The sequence below is a fragment of the Loxodonta africana genome, chromosome 13 (assembly GCF_030014295.1).
Source record: "Loxodonta africana isolate mLoxAfr1 chromosome 13, mLoxAfr1.hap2, whole genome shotgun sequence".
Classification (NCBI taxonomy): domain Eukaryota; kingdom Metazoa; phylum Chordata; class Mammalia; order Proboscidea; family Elephantidae; genus Loxodonta; species Loxodonta africana.
In genome coordinates this window covers 8,795,166-8,819,963 of record NC_087354.1, presented here as the reverse complement: position 1 = coordinate 8,819,963, position 24,798 = coordinate 8,795,166, and the positions used below count along the sequence as shown (strand labels likewise).

At 41.5% G+C, this 24,798-nt stretch overlaps 1 protein-coding gene across 1 annotated transcript in view; it reads left to right on the top strand.

Moving 5' to 3' along the window:
* The window catches only part of LOC100656157 (neuronal acetylcholine receptor subunit alpha-7), a 200,851-nt gene that overhangs the window by 159,584 nt on the left and 16,469 nt on the right, over positions 1 to 24,798 (top strand). Inside the window, exon 5 of the mRNA XM_064296216.1 lies at positions 24,286 to 24,365. Within this exon, the coding sequence (XP_064152286.1) occupies positions 24,286 to 24,365 (80 nt within the window). The remainder of the gene's footprint in view (positions 1 to 24,285; positions 24,366 to 24,798) is intronic.

The window sequence follows — 24,798 nt, the reverse complement described above, 5'->3', positions numbered from 1 at the left end:
TTTGAGTAACCAGGATAGAGAGTTACAGCCCCTCAAATCAATTTCCAGACTTGAGCCAGTTTACAGACCAACAATGCCTTGAATGAAGGGGAAGCTATGTCCGTTTGAGGAAGGACCTCACTGCACTGCCCAAAATTTATGCTGTTAATCTTTCTTCCAGCCATCCCCAAAGGGATCTATGGCCTTTTATGATAAAAAAAAAAAGAAAAAAAAAAAATTTTTTTTTTTTTTTTGTTATACTGACCGTTAATTGGGGAAAAGAAAATAATCAGCCTTTTCAGAGATTACTGGTTGCTGGCTCTGAACTGACACTAATTCCAGGAGACCCAAAATGTTGCTGTGGCCCACCAGTCAGTGTCATGTTATTAATGGAATCTTAGCTCAGGTTCATCTCAAAGTATGTTCCGGAACCCATCCTATAGTCATTCCCAGTTCCAGTTGCAGAATGCATAATAGGAATAGATATACTTAGCAACTGGCAGAACCCCCATGCTGGATCCTTGACAAGTGGAGTAAGGGCTATTATGTTAGGAAAATCCAAGTGGAAGCTATCAGAACTGCTTGTACCTAGGAAAATAGTAAACCAAAAGTGACACTTTATTCCTGGAAGGATTGCAGAGAGTACTGCTGCCATCAAAGACTTGAAGGATGCAGGGATGGTGATTCCCTCCACATTCCCATTCAACTAGGCTATTTGGCCTGTTCAAAAACAGGTGGATCTTGACAGTGGATCGTTGTAAACTTAACCAGGTGATGACTACAATTACAGCTTTGTTCGAAATGTGGTTTCATTGCTTGAGCAAATTAATACATTTCCTTGTACCTGCTATGCTGCTGTTGATCTGGAAAATACCTTTTTCTCGATGCTTGTTTTGAAGGAACACCAGAAAGAGTTTGCCTTCAGCTGGCACAACCAACAATACAGCTTAACCATCCTATCAACTCTTCAGCCAATATACCATAATTTAGTTCGTAGGAAACTCGATCACCTTTCCCTTTCATAAAATGTCACACTGGTCCATTTCCTTGATGCCATTATGTTGATTGGACCTAGTAAGGAAGAAGGGTCAATGACTCAGGACTTATTGATAAAACATTTGTATGCTAGAGTGTGGGAAATCTGACAAAAATTCAGGCGCCTTCCACCTCGGTGAAATTACTAAGAGTCCAGTAGTGTGAGGCATGTCAAGATATTCCTTCTAAAGTAAAAGATAAGTTGTTACATCTGGCCCCTCCCGCAACTAAAAAGGAGGCACAATATCTGGTGGGCTTCTTTGGATTTTGGAGGCAGCATATCCTTCATCTGCATGTGCTACTCTGGCCTATTTATCGAGTGACTTGAAAAGCTGCTATATTTGAGTGGGGCTCAGAACAAGAGAAGACTGTGCAATAGATTTAGGCTGCTTTACAAGCCATTTTTCCACTTGGGCCATATGATCTGGCTGCTTGAAGTGTCAGTGGCAGATACAGATGCTGTTTGGAGTCTTTGGCAGATGTCAATTGGTGAATCCCAGCCCATACCCTTAGGGCTTGAGAGTAAAGCCCTACCATTCTTTGCATATAACTACTCTTCTTTTGAGAAACAGCTTTTGGCTTGTTACTGGACCTTAGTAGAGACTTGGGCCACCAAGTCACCATGCAGCCTGACCTACCCATCATAAACTGGGTGTTGTCTGACCACAGGGTCATAAAGTTAGACGTGAACAGCAACATTCCATCATTAAATGGATGTATATATGAAATCAGGTCTGAGCAGGACCTGAAGGCACAAGCAGGTTTCATGAGGAAATGGCCCAATTCCCATGGTCTCCACTCCTGTCACATTACCTGCCCTCTCCCAGTCTGTACCTGTGGCCTCATGGGGAATTTCTCATGATCAGTTGGCTGAGGAAAAAAAAAGCTTGTGCCTGGTTTACAGATGGTTTACTTGAAAGTGGACATCAACAGCACTGCAGCCCCTTTCTGGGACCTCCCTGAAGAACAGTGGTGAAGGAAAATCCTACCAATGGGTAGAACTTTGAACAGTGCACCTGGTTCTTCACATTTCTTGGAAGGAAAAATGGCCAGATGTGTGATTCTATACTGATTCATGGGCTTTGGCCAGTGGTTTGGCTGAATGATCAGGGACTTGGATGAAACATGATTGCCAAATTGGTGACAAGGTGGTATGGGGAATAAGTACGTGGATAGGCCTCTCCAAATGGGCAAAATAAGTGAAAATACTTGTGTCTCATGTGAATACTGATGAAAAGTGACCTTGGCAGAGGAGAATTTTAATAATCAAGTCAGTAGGATGATGCGTTCTGGGGAAACCATTCATCCTCTTTCCCCAGCAACTCCCATCATTGCTCAGTGGGCTCATGAAAAGTGGCCATGGTGGTAGGGATGGAGGCTATACATGGGCTCAACAACATAGACTTCCACTCACTGAGGCCGAATTGCCTACAACCATTGCTGAGAGCCAAATCTGCCAGCAGCAGAGACCAATACTGAGTCACCAACATGACAGCATTCCTCGAGGTGATCAGCCAGCAATCTGGTGACAGGTTGAGTACATTGAACAGCTTCCATTATAGAAAGGACAGTATTTCATTCTTACCGGGAAAGACACTTACTCCGGATATGGATTTGCCTCTCCTGTGCGCAATGTCTCTGCCAAAATTACCATCTGTGGACTCACAGAATGCCTTCTCCACCATTATGGTATCTCACACAGCATTGCCTTGGATCAAGGGACTCACTTCACAGCAAATCAAGTACAGCAATGGCCCCATGCTCAGGGAATTCACCGGTCTTACCATGTTCCCCATCATTCTGAAGCAGCTGATTTGATAGAATAATGGAATAACCTTCTAAAGACACCATTAGAGTGCCAACTAGGAAGCAACATTTTAGAGGGTTGGAGCAATGTTCTCCAGGAGGCTGCATATTCTCTGAACAAGCATCCACAATTTGGTGCTATTTCTCCCATAACCAGGATTCATGGTTCCTGAAATCAAGTGTGGAGATGGAAGTGGCGCCACTCACTATTACCTCTAGTGGCCCACTCACAAAATTTTTGCTTCCTGTCCACAAGACCCTATGCTCTATGGGTCTAGAGGTCTTAGTTCCAAAGGGAAGAATGTTCCTACCTAGAGACACACACAGATTCCATTAAGCGGAAGTTAAGAATGCCACCCAGCCCCTTTGGTCTCCTCATGTCTCTGGATCAACAGGCAAAAAAGGAAGTTACCGTATCAGCTGGTGTGATTACCCTGACATCCAAGGGGGAATTAGATTGATGTTGCATAATGGAGGTAAAAAAGAGTATGTCTGGAATACAGGGGATCTCTTAGGGCATCTTTTAGTACTACCATGCCCTGTGATTAAAGTCAGTGGAAAACTACAGCAAACCACTCCAACATGACTACTGATGGTCCAAGCCCTTTAGGAATGAAGTTTGGGTCACCCCACCAGGCAGAAGACCACAATCATCTGAGATGCTTACTGATCTTAAAGGGAATTCAGAATGGGTGGTGGAAGAAGGTAGTTCTAAGTACCAGTTATGACCATGTGACCACTTGCAGAAAGGAGGACTATAATTGATAGGAGTATTTCTTCCTTGTATGTGTGCATAAAATATTTATGTTTTCTTCACTTACGTAAGATGTAAACAGGCTAGTGCATTTTTTTTTTTTTTTTTTGCACAGATGTTGTATCATGTTAGGTGCAAGTATGACTTTTTAATTGTCTCTATTTAGAGATTGTGTATGGTTTAAGGAGATGTGTACAGGTTGCAAACTGACAAGGGGTAGACTGTGATGGTTAAAGTTGTGTGTCAAGTTTACTGGGCCATGATTCTCAGTGGTTTGTAGTTAAGTAATGATGTATTTTGGCAGTTATGTAATGATGTAGTTTGGCAGTTATATATTGATGTAATTTGACACTTATATAATAATGTAGTTATCCTCCATGATGTGATCGGATGTGATGAGCCAATAAGTTGTAAGGGGAGTTTCCTTGCGAGAGTGGCCTGTACCCAATATATATAATACATGGATGCTCCAGCAAAGCTCGCTTGTTTGCTCTGGATCCAGCAACCGGCTGATCATATAATCTGACCTTTGGTTCTTGGGACATGAGCCTGCAGTCTGCCGTATTGCCTGCCAGTCTTGGAATTCTTCAGACTCTGCAGTCTGTGAGGCAGTAGCTTGCTGTCTGACCTGCCGATCTTGGGTTCGTCAGCCCCTACAGCTACATGAGTCACGAGGAGCCTCCAGCCTGACACCTGACCCATGGACATGGGACTTTCCAGCCTCTACAATTGCATGAGCCATTTTCTTGAGATAACTCTCTCTCTATATATATACGTGTACATATATGCACACATATATACACATCACTGGCTTTGTTTCTCTGGAGAACCCAGTCTAAGATAGTTACTAAAAAGGTATGACAACTAGATTGTCAGCAGACATTTTATAGGCAACAATAGAAGCCGGAAACAATAAAATAATATTTTCTAAGTACTAAAAGAAAATAATTGTAAACCTAGAATTATGCCCCCGCCTAAACTTTATTGTACATTGGAGCAAAAATAAACACATTTTCAGGAAAACAAAGAACTGTAAGAGTTTACTGTGTACAAGCAAAGATTTTAAGCCAAAACAAATCCATTACCATTGTGTTGATTCCAACTCATAGCATCCCTATAAGTCAGAGTAGAGCTACCCTGTAGGGTTTCCAAGGTTGTAATCTTTACAACAGACTGCCACGTCTTTATCCTGCACAGCAGCTAGGTTTGAACTGCTGACCTTTCAGTTAGCAGCCATGCACTTAACCACTGCACATTTAGGGCACCTTGTGCACAAATTTCACTGCTATTAAAGAAATGAAATGAATTAAAGATATATTTAGGAATACAGTACAAGGAGAAATAGTGAGCAAAGCAACTGGTAAAAATTCAGGAAATTATAAGCAAGTTTGAAGATATAAAATGATTAATTTTGGAGTATTAAAAGCATGGTGATATTAAAATACTAGAACACAGTAACATGACAGTTGTTGTTAGGTGCCATCGAGTCAGTTCTGACTCATAGCAACCTTATGCACAACGGAATGAAACACTGCCTGGTCCTGCACCATCCTTACAATCGTTGTTATGCTTGAGCCCATTGTTGCAGCCACTGTGTCAGTCTACCTCATTGAGGGTGTTCCTCTTTTCCACTGACCCTGTACCTTGCCAAGCATGATGCCCTTCTCCAGAGACTGATCCCTCCTGACAACAACTAGGAAGAAGGACCCGGCAGTCTACTTCTGAAAAGTATTAGCCAGTGAAAACACGACAGTACTTCATGTTAAAACATTTATTTGTATATAGTACATTGTTCTGGGAAAGCACAGAGATACTGACTTTATGTGAAATGTACGTGTTAAAGATGTAAAAGTCACCACAAGAAGCATAAAAATAATATATTTAATTTCCAAATAGTGGGGGGTGAGTGGGTACAGAACAAGGGAATCATGGGAAACCTAAAGAAAGAAGAAATACTGCTGTAAAAGGGGAGAGATAAAAAGCACAAAATTAGATGATAGAAATAAAACCAAACATTGCAAAAGATAAAAGTAAGTGGATTAAACAGCCGGTTGAAAGACAAAGATTTATCAACTATAATTAAAAGGAAAAAAAATACAGCTATCAGTTTTTGGATGATAATAAAGCCTAAATACACAAATGGTCAAAAAAGGAGGAAAAAGATTCATCCAACAAACAAGAACTAAAATAAAGTGAGAGTGGCTATGATTACAACCAAAAAAAAAAAAAAAAGAGGAGGCGGGGCCAAGATGGCAGAATAGACAGACATTTCCAGTGAGTCCTCTTTACAACAAAGACCTGAAAAGACAAGTGAAACAAGTATATTTGTGACAAGCTGGGAGCCCTGAGCTTCAAAGGCCAGTTCAGAAAATGAACTGAGGGACGGGGGAGGAAGACACCATTCAAAAGCGGAGAGAGTTCCTGGACCTGAATCACGGGGAGCCCTCTGGCACCATTCCCGGGATTGGTGGTGGTGGGCTGGTACTAGCATTCAGCTGCAGTTTCCTCAGGGAGAAGCAGCCAGCCACACAGCCTACTCACACCTCCAGAACCTGAGGAGAACGGCGCTCTCAGCAAAAGCTAACTACTTGGATTTATTCTACCGTACCTCCCCACCCCCAAGCCAGCTTCAGCGGCTGAATTCCTGGGCCTGAGATAGGCCCTGTTGAGCACCTAGAGCCATCCTCCCGGCCTCGAGGAAGGAAAAAATTTGCAAATGGGGGAAAAGATAATTTACTAGCTCCACTAACTGGGGGAGCTCAGGACAGAAGAAGCTCCTATCCAGGCATATACCGTCCATAGGCTTTGAGCACCTTTCCCTTCTACATGGACCTGTGTGGGCCTATTTCAGGAGAATAGGCCCTCATTGGCAAACTCCAACCATTTCAGCTGTGTGGTGGAGAGGTGTGTGTTTGATGTTTGACATTGCTTTGCCTATTAAACAAGGTCCTCACCTACCCACATCAGGGACCTAAGGACTGGTAGCTCCACCCAGGTCACCCAGCCACCTGCGACAGAGCCCCAAAGATAACTGGTACCTCCCAGTCCTTACAACCAAAAACTTTGGGTGCCCATGGTCTGTCTGCAGAACCCACCCACCTGCACGCCCTAGGGAACAGAGATGTGCTTTCCTCAGAGATACTCGGGGGTCGGTTCTCAGCCCCCTACCTTGTTCAGAGCGTAACCTGCTACTGCAATCACATACTGGTATATACGCCAATCACCCCTGCCCCTCTAAGACTGTAGGACTGAGCCTGTACCACACACTTGATAATCAGCTACTTGGAAACCTGAGCTGAATTCATACAAGAAAACTGAATGGACTCCTAGACTGATATACCTGATAACAGCTCTAGCCAGCTGGGGACAGGACACCAGAACTCCAAAGGTGAAAATAATCAAGCTAGCTCACTCAAGCAACCCATAGGTGTATACCAAAACAAAACAAAGCAAGAAGCTATGACACAGTAAGCAAGCATAAGTTAATACAATAACTTATAGATGGCTCGGAGACAACAGTCAATATCAAGTCACATAAAGAAACAGGCCATGATCACCTCAACAGGCTCTCAAAACAAAGAATCCAGGAATCTTCTAGATAAAAGTGCATTCCTAGAATTACCAGATGCAGAATACAAAAGTTTAATATACAGAACCCATCAAGACATCAGGAAGGAAATGAGGCAATACGCAGAACAAGCCAAGGAAAACACAGATAAAGCAACTGAAGAACTCAGAAAGATTATTCAGGAACATAATGAAAAGTTTAATAAGCTGGAAAAATCCATAGACAGACCGCAATCAGAAATTCAGAAGATTAACAATGAAATTACAGAATTAGATAACTCAATAGAAACTCAGAGTAGTAGAATTGAGCAAGTAGAAGCTAGAATTTCTGAACTCGAAGATAAATCACTTGGCACTAATATATTTGAAGAAAAATCAGATAAAAAATTTAAAAAAAAATGAAGAAAGCTTAAGAATCACGTGGGACTCTATCAAGAGAAATAACCTAAGAGTGACTGGAGTACCAGAAATGGGAGGGATAACAGAAAATACAGAAAAATTGTTGAAGATTTGGTGGCAGAAAACTTCCTTGAAATTGTGAAAGATGAGAAGATATCTATCCAAGATGTTCATCGAACTCCACGTAAGGAAGATCTTAAAAGAAAGTCACCAAGACATATTATAATCAAACTTGCCAAAACCAAAGATAAAGAGAGAATTATAAGAACAGCAAGGGATAAACGAAAACTAACCTACACAGGAGAGCCAATAAGAATAAGCTTGGACTACTGGGCAGAAACGATGCAGGAAAGAAGGCAATGGTATGACATATTCAAAAAAAAAGAAAAAAATTGCCTGCCAAGAATCATATATCCGGCAAAACTGTCTCTTAAATATGAAGGTGAAATTCAGACATTTCCAGATAAACACAAGTTTAGGGAATTTGTAAAAACCAAACCAAAACTACAAGAAATATTAAAGGGAGTTCTTTGGTTAGGAAATCAATAATATCAGGTATCAACCCAAGACTAGCACACTGGGCAGAGCAACCAGAAGTCAACCCAGACAGGGAAATCCAAAAAAACAAAGCAAGATTATTTAAAAAAAAAAAAAAGCTCAAAACAGGGTAACAGCGATGTTATTATGTAAAAGAAGACAACATTTCTTAAAAATTTTTTTTTATTTTTTAAGAAATGTATTCATACACCTTCCATATGGAGAGGAAATTACAGCAATACAAAGAAATAAAAGTTAGGTTTAAATTTAGAAAAATAGGGATAAATAATAAGGTAACCACAAAGGAGACAAACTATCCTATCATCAAAATAAAATACAAGAAAAAAAATAGAGACTGAGCAGAAACAAAATCAACGACAACAAATATGAGGAAAGGACAATATATAAAGATAATCTACTCAACACATAAAATTAAGTGGGAAAAAGAAACCGTCAACAACACACAAAAAAAGATAGCAAAATAATAGCACTAAATTCATACCTATCCATAATTACGCTGAATGTAAATGGACTAAATGCACCAATAAAGAGACAGAGAGTGGCAGAATGGATTAAAAAACAAGATCCGTCTATATGCTGCCTATAAGAGACACACCTTAGACTTAGAGACACAAACAAACTAAAACTCAAAGATGGAAAAAAATATATCAAGGAAAAAAACAATGAAAGAGCAGAAGTGGCAATATTTGTACCTGACAAAATAGACTTTAAAGTTAAATCCATTAGAAAGGAAAAGGAAAAAAAAAATGATTAAAGGGACAATATACCAAGAAGATATAACCATATTAAATATTTATGCACCGAATGACAGGGCTGCAAGATACATAAAACCAACTCTGTCAGCATTGAAAAGGGAGATAGACAGCTCCACAATAATAGTAGGAGACTTCAACACACCACTTTCGGTGAAAGACATCCAGAAAGAAGCTCAGTAATGACACGGAAGATCTAAATGCCACAATCGACCAACTTGACCTCATAGACATATACAGAAGACTCCACCCAAAAGCAACCAAGTATACTTTCTTTTCTAGTGCACATGGAACATTCTCTAGAATAGACCACATATTAGGTTATAAAGCAAGCCTTAGCAGAATCCAAAACATTGAAATATTACAAAGCATCTTTTCTGACCATAAGGCCATAAAAGTAGAAATCAATAACAGGAAAAGCAGGGAAAAGAAAGCAAACACTTGGAAACTGAACAATACCCTGCTCAAAAAAGACTGGATTATAGAAGACATTAAGGATGGAATAAAGAAATTGATAGACTCCAATGAGAATGAAAACAATTCCTATCAGAACCTTTGGGACACAGCAAAAGCAGTGCTCAGAGGTCAATTTATATCAATAAATGCACACATCCAAAAAGAAGAAAGGACCAAAATCAAAGAATCATCCCTACAACTTGAACAAATAGAAAGAGAGCAACAAAAGAAACCCTCTGGCACCAGAAGAAAACGAATAATAAAAATTAGAGCTGAACTAAATGAATAGAAAACAGAAAAACAATTGAAAGAATTAACACGACCAAAAGCTGGTTTTTTGAAAAAATCAACAAAATTGATAAACCACTGGCCAAACTGACAAAAGAAAAACAGGAGAGGAAGCAAATAACACGAATAAGAAATGAGATGGGCGATATTACAACAGACCCAAATGAAATTAAAAGAATCATATCAGATTAGTTTGAAAAATTGTATTCTAACAAATTTGAAAACCTAGAAGAAATGGGTGAATTCCTAGCAACACACTACCTACCTAAACTAACAGAAACAGAGGTAGAACAACTAAATAGACCCATAAGAAAAGAAGAGATTGAAAAGGTAATCAAAAAACTCCCAACAAAAAAAGCCATGATCTGGACAGCTTCACCGCAGAGTTCTACCAAAAGTTCAGTGAAGAGTTAACACCACTACTACTAAAGGTATTTCAGAGCACAGAAAAGGATGGAATACTACCAAACTCATTCTATGAAGCCACCATATCCCTGATACCAAGCCCAGGTAAAGACACCACAAGAAAAGAAAATTATAGACCTATTTTTTTTTATGTCCCTCATGAACGTAGATGCAAAACTCCTCAATGAAATTCTAGTCAATAGAATTCAACCACATATCAAAAAAAATAATTCACCATGACCAAGTGGGATTCATACCAGGTATGCAGGGATGGTTCAACATTAGAAAAACAATTAATGTAATCCACCACATAAATAAAACAAAAGAATCACATGATTTTATCAACTGATGCAGAAAAAGCCTTTGACAAAGTTCAATACCCATTCATGATAAAAACTCTCAGCAAAATAGGAATAGAAAGAAAATTCCTCAACATAATAAAGGCCATTTATACAAGCCAAGTGCCAACATCACCCTAAATGGAGAGAGCCTGAAAGCATTCCCATTGACATCGGGAACTAGACAAGGATGCCCTTTATCACCACTCTTATTCAACATTGTTTTGGAGGTCTTAGCCAGAGCAATTAGGCTAGATAAAGAAATAAGGGCATCCAGATTGGCAAGGAAGAAGTCAAATTATCTCTATTTGCAGATGACATGATCTTATACACAGAAAACCCTAAGGAATCCTCAAGAAAACTACTGAAGCTAATAGAAGAGTTCAGCAGAGTATTGGGATACAAGATAAACATACAAAAATCACTTGGATTCCTCTGCACCAACAAAAAGAATATCGAAGAGGAAATCACCAACAATGCCATTCAGTCACGCCCAAGAAGATAAAATCCTTAGGAATAAATCTTACCAGAGATGTAAAAGACTTATACAAAGAAAACTACAGTACACTTCTGAAAGAAACCAAAAGAGACTTACGTAAGTGGAAAAACATACCTTGCTCATGGATTGGAAGACTTAATGTTATAAAAATGTCTATTCTTTTTAATAGACATTTTTACTCAGAATTTAATGCAATTCCGATCCAAATCCCAAGGACATTCTTTAATGACATGGAGAAACAAATCACCAACTTCATATGAAGGGAAGGAGGCCCCGGATAAATAAGGCATTACTGAAAAAGAAGAAAAAAGTGGGAGGCCTCACTCTACCTGATTTTAGAAACTGTCATATCGCCACAGTAGTCAAAACAGGCTAGTACTGGTACAAGAGCAGATACATAGGCCAATGGAACAGAATGGAGACTCCAGACATAAATCCATCCACATATGAGCAGCTGATATTTGACAAAGGCCCCAAAACAGTTAAATGGGGAAAAGACAGTCTTTTTAACAAATGCTGCTGGCATAACTGGATATCCATCTGCCAAAAAAATGAAACAAGACCCATACTTCACTCCATGTACAAAAATGAGCTCAAAATGGATCAAAGACCTAAATATAAAATCTGAAATGATAAAGATCATGGAAGAAAAAATAGGGGCAACGTTAGGAGCCCTAATACAGGGCATAAACAGTATACAAAACATTATTAAGAATGCAGAAGAAAAATATGCTCATCTAGAGACTTCACCAAAAGAGTAAAAAGACTGGGAAAAAGTTTTTAGCTATGAAATTTTTAATCAGCGCCTGATCTCTAAAATCTACATAATACTGCAAAAACTCAACTGCAGAAAGACAAATAACCCAATTACAAAATAGGCAAAAGATATGAATAGACACTTCACTAAAGAAGACATTCAGGTAGCTAACAGATGCATGAGGAAATGTTCACAATAATTAGCCACTAGACAAATGCAGATCAAAACTACAATGAGATTACATCTCACCCCAACAAGGCTGGCATTAATCCAAAAAAACACTAAATAATAAATGTTGGAGAGGCTGTGGAGAGATTGCAACACTTATACACTGCTGGTGGGAATGTAAAATGGTACAACCACTTTCGAAATCGATTTAGCGCTTCCTTAAAAAGCTAGAAATAGAACTACCATATGATCCAGCAATCCCACTCCTTGGAATATATCCTAGAGAAATAAGAGCCTTTACATGAACAGATATATGCATACCCATGTTTATTGCAGCACTGTTTACAATAGCAAAAAGATGAAAGCAACCAAGGTGCCCATCAACAGATGAATGGATAAATAAATTATGGTATAGTCACACAACGGAATACTACTATGCATCAATAAAGAACAGTGATGAATCTGTGAAACATTTCATAACATGGAGGAACCTGGAAGGCATTATGCTGAGTGAAACTAGTCAGTTGCAAAAGGATGAATATTGTATAAGACCACTATTTATAAAAAAAAATAGTTTAAACTGAGAAGAAAACATTCTTTTGTGGTTATGAGAGCGGGGAGGGAGGGATTGAGGGTGGTAGAGGGGTATTCACTAATTAGATAGTAGATAAGAACTGCTTTAGGTGAATGGAAAGACAACACACAATACAGGGGAGGTCAGCACAACTGGACTAAACCAAAAGCAGAGAAGTTTCCTGACTAAACTGAATGCTTCGAAGGCCAGTGTAGCAGGGGCAGGGGTTTGGGGACCATGGTTTCAGGGGACATCTAAGTCAATTGGCATAATAAAATCTATTAAGAAAACATTCTGCATCCTACTTTGAAGAGTGGCGTCTGGGGTCTTAATCGCTGGCAAGCAGCCATCTAAAATGCATCAATTGGTCTCAACCCACCTGAAACAAAGGTGAATGAAGAACACCAAGGACACAAGGCAATTATGAGGCTAAGAGACAGAAAGGGCCACGTGAACCAGAGAGTACATCATCCTGAGACTAGAAGAGCTAGATGGTGCCTGGCTACAACTGATGACTGCCCAGACAGGGAACACAACAGAGAACTCCCGAGAGAGCAGAAGAGCAGTGGGACGCAGACCCCAAATTGTCATAAAAAGATCAGACTTAATGGTCTGACTGAGACTAGAGGGACCCCAGTGGTCATGGCCCCCAGACCTTCTGTTTGCCTAGGACAGGAACCATTCCCAAAGCCAACTCTTCAGACATGGATTGGACTGGACAATGGGTTGGAGAGGGATGCTGGTGAGGAGCGAGCTTCTTGGGTCAGGTGGACACTTTGAGACTATGTTGGTATCTCCTGCCTGGACAGGAGATGAGAAGGCAGAGGGGGTTTGAAGCTAGTGAATTGGACACAAAAGGAGAGTGGAGGGAGAGAGCGGGCTGAGTAATTGGGAGTATGTAAAAAAAAAATAAAATAAAATAAAGATCATTGAAGGATATGTAGGTTTTAAAAAGAACTGATAAAATAAATACACCTCAGGGAATAATTATCAAGAAGATAAAAAATAAGGAAGGCACAAGCAAACATTTACTAGATGCAACAAACCTAAACCCTGACCTAATAGGACAGAGTAGAACTGCCTTATAGGGTTTCCAAGGCTGTAATCTTTATGGAATCAGACGGCTTCATCTTTCTGCCTGGGAGTGGCTAGTGGGTTTGAACCACTGACCTTTCAGTTAGCCATTGAACACTTAACCACTGTGCCACCAGGGCTCCTTTTATTAGATATGAAAAGGGCTTATTACCACAGACACAGGTATTTAAAAAATAGTGACAATATTATGGACAACTGTGTGCCAATAAATTTGGAAATTTAGATAGAACTGAACATTTTCTAGGAAAGATAGACCATGTGATGTTTAAGATTGTGTGTCAGCTAGGCTGGGCCATGATTTTCAGTGTTGATATATGATCACCCCCATGATGGAATCTTCTGTGAGTAGCCAGTCAGTTGAAAGGAAGCTTCCTTGGACGTGTAGTCTGTATCTGAATATAAGTGGACGTTCTGGCTTTTGCCCTCTCTGGATCCTACAGCTGCCTCTTGTTGGTCTGACCTCTAGTTCTTGGAACTTGAGCTAGCAGCTTACCTGCCAATCTGGGGATTTGTCAATCTTCACAGCCTGTGAGCAAGAGTCCTGCTCTCTGATCTGCCAATCTTGGGTTCACCAGCCCCTGCAGCTACGTGAATCAGGAGAAGCCTCTATCATGATCCACGGACTTGGGACTTTTGTCTCTACAATCGTGTGAGCAGTTTCCTTGATATAAATCTCTCTCTCTATATATATATTTATACGCTTTACTTGTTTTGCTTCTTTAGAAAACTCAGCCTAAGACAGACCACTTCTAGACAAAATAGAGAAATAGATAAATAAATTGAATTAATCTTTTTAAAAAGAAATGTTAAAAGGTGAGTTTACAGGCAAGTTCCATCCCAGCATACAATATCATTTATGAACATGCATATACAGATCTTAACTAAAATACTAGAAAACCAAATTGAGCAATAATTTAAAACTAAATCCTAACAAATTTGGGTTGTATTCAAAATTCAAGTTTTATTTAACTTTGTAAAAATCTCTATAATTAACCTTATTAGTAGAATTAAGAAGAAAAAAGTGACCATTTTAGAAGGTAGAGAAAAATCAATTGATGGCATTTAGCATCCATTTGTAATTTAAAGGCTCACTGCTAAAACATTAGAAGTTTCCTATAATCGAAGTTTCCTATAGTAGGGACAAAACAAGGATATCCATTGTCATTCTGTCATAAAAATATTTTAATGATGGTATAAATTAAGTTTGTAAAAAAAAGGTAAAATAATAAAATATTTAAGGATTGGAAAGAAATAAACTATTTTCATTCCTAAACGGTATGATTTTTTTTAATGTAAAAATTCTAGAGAATATAGAGACAAGATGTGTTGGTTATAAGTTAAGTATAAAAATGTTGAATACATTTCTATACTTTTACAACAATTAGAAAATGTAGCTTAGCAATTTTGTTTCCAATAGCCATAGATATTAAAAACTATCAGTAAGTCTAAGAAAAGCCTAAATAAATGGAGTTATGTATCATATTTATGTATGGGAAAAATCAATATCAGAAAGATGTCAGATTTTCACAAACTAGTCTAAATTTAATGTGATTCCAGCCAAAGTCTGAATAGGATCTTCATGGGATTGGACAGCTGGATCCTAAAGCTTACAATGATGACAGCAAAGGATCAAAAATAATTAAGGCAGTTTTAAAGAAAAGAAAGTTGAGGGGGGGGCTTGCCCTGCCAAATATCAACAGTTCCATAATGCTATAATGATTAAGATGGTGTTGTACTGAGTCAGGAATAGACATATTAAAAAAAAAAAAAAACCTGTTACCATCCAGTCAACTATGACCCATAGCAATCCCAAAGGACAGAGTAGAACTGCCCCGTAGGGTTTCCAAGGAGTGCCTGGTGGATTCGAACTGCTAAGCCAAGCTCATAACTACCGCACCTCCAGGGCTCCATAGACATATAAAGCCTGTTGCTGTCGAGTCGATCCTGACTCTGAGGAATAAAATAGGGAGCTCGGAAACTTGCTAACGCTGTAATAACGTTATCCAGAGGGCATTGGTTGTTCAATGGTAGTGTCTTTGCCTTCCATGTAGAAGACCCGGGTTCAATTCCCTACCAGTGCACCTTATGTGCAACTAATGTCCATCTATCAGTGGAGACTTTGGTGTTGCTATATGCTTAACAGGTTTCAGTGGAGCTTTCACACTAAGATAGACTAGGGAGAAAATCCTGGCCATCTACTTCTGAAAATCAGCCCATGAAAATACTATGGATCAAAACAGTTGGATCCACAACCAATCATGGAGATGGCACAGGACTGGGCAGGATTTCATTCAGTTTTACATGTGGTTGCCTTGAGTCATGGGCCCCCTGATGGCAACTAACAACAACATTGGTGGATAAAGAAAGAATTCTTGATGGTATTCTTCTGAAGACTCCTGTTAATGATGTCTGACTTATGGGATCTTGGCAGATAGTAGTGACCATGAAAATTTGGTTTTGCTCAAGATTTTTTGGTCATTGATTTAAATAGGCCCCATTACTGATTATGAACCCTTCACATTTTAGAATGAAATACAGAGTGGAGTCAAAAGACCATATTTTACACAAATAACTCGTACCTTCTACTATTGTTTGCCAACCACTCCCTTCCGCATGAGGCATTTCCATCAGTGCTTTATGCTAATTTTTTTACAGCAACATGTAAAAAAAAATAACTGATATAGCAGTGCGTGTGTGACAATGACACAGGACTGGGCAATGTTCATTCTATTGTACTTGGGGTCACTATGAAGTGAAAGTGACTCGACGACACCTAACAATATATACCAAGACAGAGAGAGATTGAGATTTATTTTGAGGAACTGGTTCACAGCATTGTGGGGCTGACAAGTCCAAAATCCATAGGTCAGGTAACAGGCTGGAAATTCTAGCAATTTCATGCCCCAAATCGGCCAGACGGTGGGCGAGAGAGAATAATTCTGGTTGGGTATCTATTTATGGTTTGGAGGCAGAATCTTCCCTGGGGAAACTTTTGCAGCAGAGTCAGTGGTGACAGACTTCAGGGCCAAGAGGAGCCTGTCCTGAGAAGGCCAAAATGAGCCTGTCCTGAGGGGGCTGAGAGGAGCCTGTCCTCAGGGAGCCAAGAGGAGCCTATCTTCAGAGGGCCAAGAGGAGGCCTGTCTTCAGGGGACTGAGATGAGTCCTGTCCTCAGGGGGCAAGAGGAGTCCTGTCCTCAGGGAGCCAAGAGGAGCCTATCTTCAGAGGGCCAAGAGGAGGCCTGTCTTCAGGGGACTGAGATGAGTCCTATCCTCAGGGGGCCAAGAGGAGTCCTGTCCTCAGGGAGCCAAGAGGAGCCTGTTCTCGGGGGCCAAGAGGAGTCCTGTCTTCAGGGGGCCAAGAGGAGGCCTGCACAGCCAAGAGGGGGCATGCAAGGCAGAGAGAGGGGTCTGCTTGCTTGTGTGGCCAAGAGGAGCTGAGAGAGCTGTCCTGCACTAAAGAAGAGAGACTTTGCCTGCACGCCTCCTGATCCTGATCCCAAGTAGTATTGTGTTTCTTCTGATCCCGAGTTATACCCTGTTGCTTCCTTAATAAACCACTTAACTGTAATTATGGTGTATGAGTTCTCTGTGGCCATTGAAATGGATTACCAAACCCAGAAGAGAAGCAGAGAGTGCCGTGGGAGGGACAGCTGGTGTCAGAGCTAGTAAAAAGGTTGGAGAGAAGAGGTATATCTGACCTCCACCTCATAGGATCAGCCTTGGGCTGATCTTGATTACATTCTCCCTCTTACATTAGACAGGTGGAGCTCTGATGGCGCAGTGGTTAAGAGGTCGGCTGCTAACCAAAATGCTGGCAGTTGAAATCCACCAGCCTCTCCTTGGAAACTCCATGGGTCACTTCTACTCTGTTCTATAGGGTCGCTATGAGCCGAAATCAACTTGACGGCAACAGGTTTGGTTTTTGTTTAAGTTACACAGGTTCTGATACTACTACTACTCTACTACTACCATTCACAGGTGGAACCCACCCACATCTTTGCTTAAGGTGCACTGATTTAAATGCTAATCACACCTAAATACTTCATAGCAACACCTAGGCTAGTGTGTGATCAAACAGTGGGCCACCATAGCCTGGTTGAGTTGACACATAAAATTAATCCCCTGAAGTCTGGACATACCTCATATCAGTGGTGTCTCAGTACTGTGTATCATGTAAATGACAGCTTTTTTTGTTTTTTGAGGGATTTAAAATGCATGACACCTTAGATCCTCTGTCCTCAGAGATAGCTGGGCCCTCCTCCTTCCCTTTCATTGGTTTTTGTTTTTCCCTCTTCCAGTCTTTCAAGGATAATGTGAGTGCTGGAGGCAATAGGGCAGATCTCACATGAAACCCTATTAATTAGCCTTATCAACAGCACCCTGGATTATTATCATTATTTTTAATTCATCATCTTTAGTTGGATGCAGAGTCTCATTTTGGTGAGCACACCGCATGTTGGAGGTTGACCTTGCTGGGCTCTTGTGGATGGGCCACCCTGTGTTTTCTCACGGGATGCTGACAGCGGGGTTCCTGGTGCAGGTGACTTCAACTCTGCAGGTGGCACAATCGATTTATCCTTTTCTGGCTGAGAATTGAGCCCCTTATACTCAGTGATGGGGGTCAGCACCACAGAGGGAGCAGAGTCAGGAGGCTGTATGGTGTGAGGCAGGCAGTAGTCCCAGGGCCTAGAGCCCTTCCAGGGAGGAACTAGGCACTGCGTGAGGCCCTGAGGGATGCTGAGGAGGAAGAGGTCTCAGCCCAGGCTCACACCATCCACTTGTGTCCACGTAGGCTGTCCCTGCCTGTGCCACCACTGATGTCTGAAAGCACAGTTTGTAACCGGGTAGCCAATCCCACTGCCTCCTCAGCAAGGATAGGGTCCCTGAACCCCAGGCGAAGCCCCAGGGTTTGCTCCTAGGCTCCCTCCTAGGCTTACTCCTTGGGGCAACATCTTGCTCATGGCATGGTCCAGGCAAATCGGGCCTATCCTGAAACTTCCCTTACTCCAGTATATCTCCAGGTGTGTGTACAGACCATGCCCTCTTTGCTTCCGCCTGCAGGACTTCTGCCCACCTTTATAGCCTGACCACATGCCCTCTCCGCCTGCACTTTCTCCATGATCAGTCTCTGGTGGCCTTTACCCTTGCCTCCCCTTCTGTGTTGGGGCGGGGCGCAAAGCCCTTCTCACAGGAAATCAAGCCCTGCTCATCCCATTAATCCTTGGAATCCTGGGAGAATCCCTGGCTGCAGGAGGAGAGAGGCAGCAGGAAGTTCTTGAAGGGAGTGAAGGGCCATTACGAACTCTGAGGATGCATTCTGTTTTCCAGTCAAGGTAGAATATCCTTTTATCGTTTTTCAAACTGTTTAGTTCTGAAAATTTCAAAGGCACAGTAAAGCAGAGAGAGGAGTGAAATCACCCTCCTCATAGACCTGTCCCCATTCTGACGGTTACCAGCATGTGCATGTCATGACCATTGTTTGCTGGCATTCGCTGCGTGCTGAGTGTGTGCCCAGTGTTGGCTGTGGGTAAACTGTGCTGATACCATCACCACCAAGAGTGGTCTTGGCCACCCACTCGTGCTCTAGGGGAATTTCATCTCCTGCCTTAAGGAGCTCTTTCAAACTCAGCAGCAAAGCCCTTTTTCTGGCAAATCTTTTCTCCAACTCTAATAGTCAAAACAGAAAAGTGGTATTTTTTTTAACAAAAATGTATTACAATAGTTTGCTTTTACATTATTTACTTATAAGATCAATTTGTCCATTGGAAAGAACAATAGAAGTACCATAAAGAACATGAAATTTGAATTTTGATTACAATTACAGTGTTAAAATTATATCTGTTTCAATATTTTGTCTTGGTTGAAAAATGTCCCACAGTTGCTACTGATAGCAGTTTTTTTGTTGTTGTTTTGTTTCTTTGTTTTTATCCATTTTCCTTGCAGTCTAAAGAGTCTTCAATGATATTGATCCAAATGCTGGGAAGAAGAGCTGTGGGTTTTTTTTTTTTTTTTTTGAGTTGAAAACATTGACCTAACAGATGATCACAGTCTCTGTTATAAGTGTAAAGACAGATAAGAAGAAACTCAAACTTAAAATAAGCCAAACTACTTATGGTAAAACACGCATCGAATCACGCTTTCAGTGCTGCTACTGCCAACTCCATAGTGGGGGGGAGGGGCAAGTGCTGAGCTGGGTGCAGACCCTCTGTGCTGTAATCGTAGCAACAAACTTGAGGTTTTAAAAGACCAACACAAAAGCTGGAATCTTACTTTGGTAACTCGTTTCCAGAAGGTTCAAGTACATATGCGTTAATGATAAGAGAAGATTTGGTTTAACTTCCTCCCAAAAAGGAATTAACCTGGCCACATAAATGAATACATTGGGTGCAGGACCAGGTGGTATTTCATTCAGTTGTATATGGGGTCGCCATGAGTTGGGGGTCGACTGGATGGCAGCTAAGAACAACAATAGTCTCTGAGGAGTTAATATCTTGTAAACAGACATTTGAGTGTGTTTTGGCTTTTATTACCATTTTAAAAATAAAGGAAAAGAAAACATTGGAAACAAACATTTGCAGAAACCCCAGAGCACCTCCACAGAATATCAGGGTTCCACAGAACCTAGTTTGAAAATCAGGGTACCATGCAGAGTGAATTTATGAAGTGACAAGGAAAGGTCTCTTTTTCAGCTATTTTATATTCAATTACTGTTTAAAATGTGACTCATTAAGACAGACAGATGCAGACTGCAGTCAAGCAAAGAATCTATACTTTGATCATACCCCTCTCTCTTCTCTATGTATGTTTGGAAGTAAAAGGGATGGATGTGTCCATTTTCATTTCAAAGGGCTGCCCCTTTACCATGACAGCCTGATTTTCCTCCCACCCTCCCTCATTTTATCCTCCCCTCCCTCCTCTACTTTCCTTCCTTCCTCCCCTCCTCCCTCCCTTTTTCCCTTCCCTCCTTCCCTCCCTGTATCCTCCCTCCCACCTTGTTTCCAGCTTCATCACCTTATATTTGAACATCGTATTTGAACCATTACTTTCCTGTACTTTTTATTCCCCAGAAATTCTGGTTGTCTTCTTCATTATTATTACAACAATTAAAAAAAAAAAAAGTTTTCTTAATCAAATCCTCAATATTTTCCAGTTTGCTATTTCTCATTTCTGTTGCTCTGAATACACTCCATTCTCTCCTCAGAGACTATTAGTATCTTGTTCTAATTTAGACCCAGAACCCTGGTGGCATAGTGAGTGGTTAAGTACTACGGTTGCTAACCTAAAGGTTGGCAGTTTGAGTCCCCCAGGTGCTCCTTGGAAACTCTGTGGGGCAGTTCTACACTGTCCAATAGTGTCGCTATGAGTTGGAATCAACTTGACGGCAACGGGTTTGGTTTTGGTTTGGTTTCTAGGCCAACCGCCCATTTCTCATCCTGGAAATCACTATTATTGCTCCAGAAAAATGAGGGTGAAAGCAGAGAAAGAAGAAAGAAATTCTTGGACTAAACCTATTTCTTCTTTCATTGTTTTTGCTACCTGAAGTCCGTGCCCATGAAAATGTACATGAGGAACAAACTCTTTGATGCCCAGCATTCTGGAAAACACCGTTCTTTGTCTTCATTTTTCAGTGGTTGCTATCAGCTCTGGGACATTTTTTCCTGTTATTTCTTTGATGGCTTTTCTTCCTCTGGCTGTTGTCTCTTGGTGGAGGTTCTGTTCGCTGAGTTCTCCCGGCCTTGACCTCTGTGGCACTCACCGTCTCTGTCTGATACATCACTTCTATGTCCTGGGACAGATCATTGATTTTTATCAGTCAAACCTCCCACCTGTTTTTAAAAATGTATTTCACAGATCATATTTTTTATTTCCATTGTGCTCTTGATTTTTTTGATGATACTAGAAGTTACTTTTTTTTAAAGTAATTTTTCATCCTTTGCATTGACTTTCTTTTTGGATTATTTTTTGGTGTCTGCTCTTGATTGTGTCCTTCATTCTGCTTGTTGTCCTATAACATCTTGAGATTTTGAGTTTTCTATCTAGAGAAACTCAGGAATAGAAACCACCACTTGTCTGTCAGCTTCTGGTAGTGTGGTGGTTTCCATGTTGGAAGCTATGCTACCGGTATTTCAAATGCCAGCAGGTTTCAGCAGAGTTCCCAGACTAAGACAGGCCAAGAAGAAAGGCTTGGAGAGCTATTTTCTAAAAGCAGCCAATGAAAACCCTATGGATCACAACAGAATGCTGTCTAATACAGCACTAGAAGATGAGCCGCCTAGGTGGAAGGCACTCAGAATGTAACGGAATGAGGTTTCTTGTCCAGTCCTATTAGCTGATGGAAATAAGATGGATGCCACACCACCAGTTGCAAGGGAAACAGGAAGTGGAAATTATTGTTTGCACAAACAAGGAGCAACATGGGGTTTAGCAGCCCAAAGACCAAGTGCTCACTATCTGAGAGGGTTGGGGAACATTTTAATTTCCATTGACATCTGGGGGTTGGGTTTGGTGCCTGGAACTCCCCACTCTTAACCCTCCCATGTCCACATTTGGAGGACCAGATTTTTTTTTTTTTAATTAATTTTTATTAAGCTTCAAGTGAACATTTACCTTTCCAATCAGTCTGTCACGTGTAGGTTTACATACATCATACTCCCTTCTCCCATTTGCTCTCCCCCTATTGAGTCAGCCCTTTCAGTCTCTCGTTTCATGCCAATTTTGCCATCTTCCCCTCTCTCTATCTTCCCATCCCCACTCCAGTCAAGAGTTGCCAACACACTCTCCAGTGTCCACCTAATTTAATTGGCTCACTCTTCATCAGCATCTCTCTGCCCCCCCGCTGACCAGTCCTTTTCATGCCTGATGAGTTGTCTTTGGGGATGGTTCCTGTACTGTGCCATCAGAAGTTCTGGGGAGCATTGTCTCTGGGATTCCTCTAGTCGCATTCATATCATTAGGTATGGTCTTTTTATGAGAATTTGGGGTCTGTATCCCATTGGCCTCCTGCTCCCTCAGGAGTTGTCTGTTGTGCTCCCTAGCAGGGCAGACATCAATTGTGGCCGGGCACCAACTAGTTCTTCTGGTCTCAGGATAATGTAGGTCTCTGGTTCATGTGGCCCTTTCTGTCTCTTGGGTTCTTGGTTGTCGTGTGGCCTTGGTGTTCTTCCTTTGCCGTTGCTCCAGGTGGGTTGAGACCAATTGATGTATCTTAGATGGCTGCTTGTTGGCATTTAGGACCCCAGGCGCCACAATTCAAAGTGGAGGACCAGATGTTGAATCATGTCAGTGATGTTCAGGTCCAAGGACAGATTGAGGACACAGTTCTCCAGGTCTTTGTGTGCACCAAAATTGTGGTTATCACATGCGTGGGATTCTGGCACCAAATTCAAATTGTGGTTAAGGCCACAGAGTGGATGGGCCAAACAGCAGTTAGAAGCTGTGGCTTGGAGGGCTGCGTGGGGTTGGGGGAGGGACTGCGGCAGAGATGGGGGAATATCGGGGGAGGCTTCAAAAATACACAGTGAATGCAGCAATAGACTAGACCATACTAGCAATTGTTTAACGGGCAACATTTTGTTGTGTTGTACATGGGGTCATTGTGAGTTGGAGCAGACTCAATGGCAACTAACAACAGGGACAGAAATAGAAAAGGCTACTGAGGCTCTATGGAAATGGGCAGAGATTTATGTTAAGGGTGAGTGGACCTGCAGTTATCAGAATGAGGGGAACTTTACTCTGTGGCACTAGTGCCTTGACTGCTCATGTTTCCTTGAGGTAGTTTAGTTTTTAAGTAAGTGTAGGGCTGTTTGTTTAAATTTTTGTTTGCTTCCATTTTTTTTTTTTTCCTCTCTTTATCCAAGTTGCTAACTTCAGACTGCAGGAGGTTCTGTACGTGAGCAGGGCTTGTGGGGAGAAGGGCTGTGGCTGGGGTGCACTTGTCTAAAATGTTTACTTACTTCTGCTGTCCTCTCAGTCCTCTTTCCTGTCATCTAATCATGGAGCTCAGACTGCTAGGGGCATTGCTAGCACCCAGCTCCCTCTGCACTCTGCAGCTTCAGTCTTTTGGATGCATTTATTGAACACTAACCACGTGTTTAGACCCCACTGAAGGAACTGGAACGAAAGCCATGAGCAAAGGGGGCCCAAATCCCTGCCCCATGGAGCTGGCAAGGTGGCTGTGTCCTTCCTACCACCCCTTGCTGTTGTTAGCTGCTATCCAGTCCACCCTGGTCTCATAGTGCCAACATGCACAATGGGACAAAATGATGCCCAATCCTGCACCATCCCCATGATCAGTTGTAGATCAGACCATGTGATCCACAGGCTTTTCATTGGCTGATTTTCAGTAGATTGCCAAGCCTTTCCTCCTAGAACATCTAAGTCTGGAAGCTCTGAAATCTGTTCAGCATCATAGCAACACAGCAGCGTGCCCTGACCGACAGGTGGTGACTGTGCATTGGCTGGGAATTGAACTGGCAAGAATTCTACCACCAGAACCACTGCCCTGATCATACCGCTCCTTATCTCCTAAAAATGTATTCACGTTTCCTATCTGCTGGAGTCTTCCTAATTCCTATTTTGTTAAGAGCTTTCTTTTATATGCACATATGAAAAAAAAATCACAGTTTATATGAATGGGGTGTGTGCATGTGTAGGAAGTTGGCCCCTTCCAAGACATGCTTTGAGAAAATGTCCCAGACCCAGACAGGAGCTTCAGTGGGTGCCCTCCGGCTGCTTGCCTCATGCAAACAGGAGTCCCTGCCAAAGCCTCCCCTGCTCCTACCGTGACTGCTCGGTCATGACCTGGAAGCCTTCTGCCTGGTAATGTTGGCTCATGAAATGCTTTTGCTGTTTCTAGTGCTGATGAGAGGTTTGATGCCACGTTCCACACCAACGTTTTAGTGAATTCCTCTGGGCATTGTCAGTACCTCCCTCCAGGTAAGACCCATTTTGTCTTGTTCTCCTACATTAAGAACATCTGAGTGAGTTTGGGATGTCAGCCAGCCAGCACTCTAATCCAGGGTGACCTGGATCTGTGCACCTTCTGCCTGTGTCCACCTTCTCTGCTCTGTCCTGCTTTCTCCTCTCTGCCCTCACAGATTTCCTGAATCTGAAATCACCGTCTTCTTCTTTTGTCTTGGAATCACTACTCAAGCTGTCTTTGCCAACAAGTATCATATGTTCTTATTTTCTGCTGTGTGTTCTTTAAAGTTAAAGAATTAAAGGGAGTTTTCCTCGTTAGATAATTTCCAACTCTCCTTACAACCTGCAAGCCCCATAGCGAAGCCACTTATTTCTCCATTTCAGTGTTTTTGTTCCTGCTCAAGACAGGTCTCTGGTGGTGATGTTGAGGAGGTGTTGGAGGTGACAT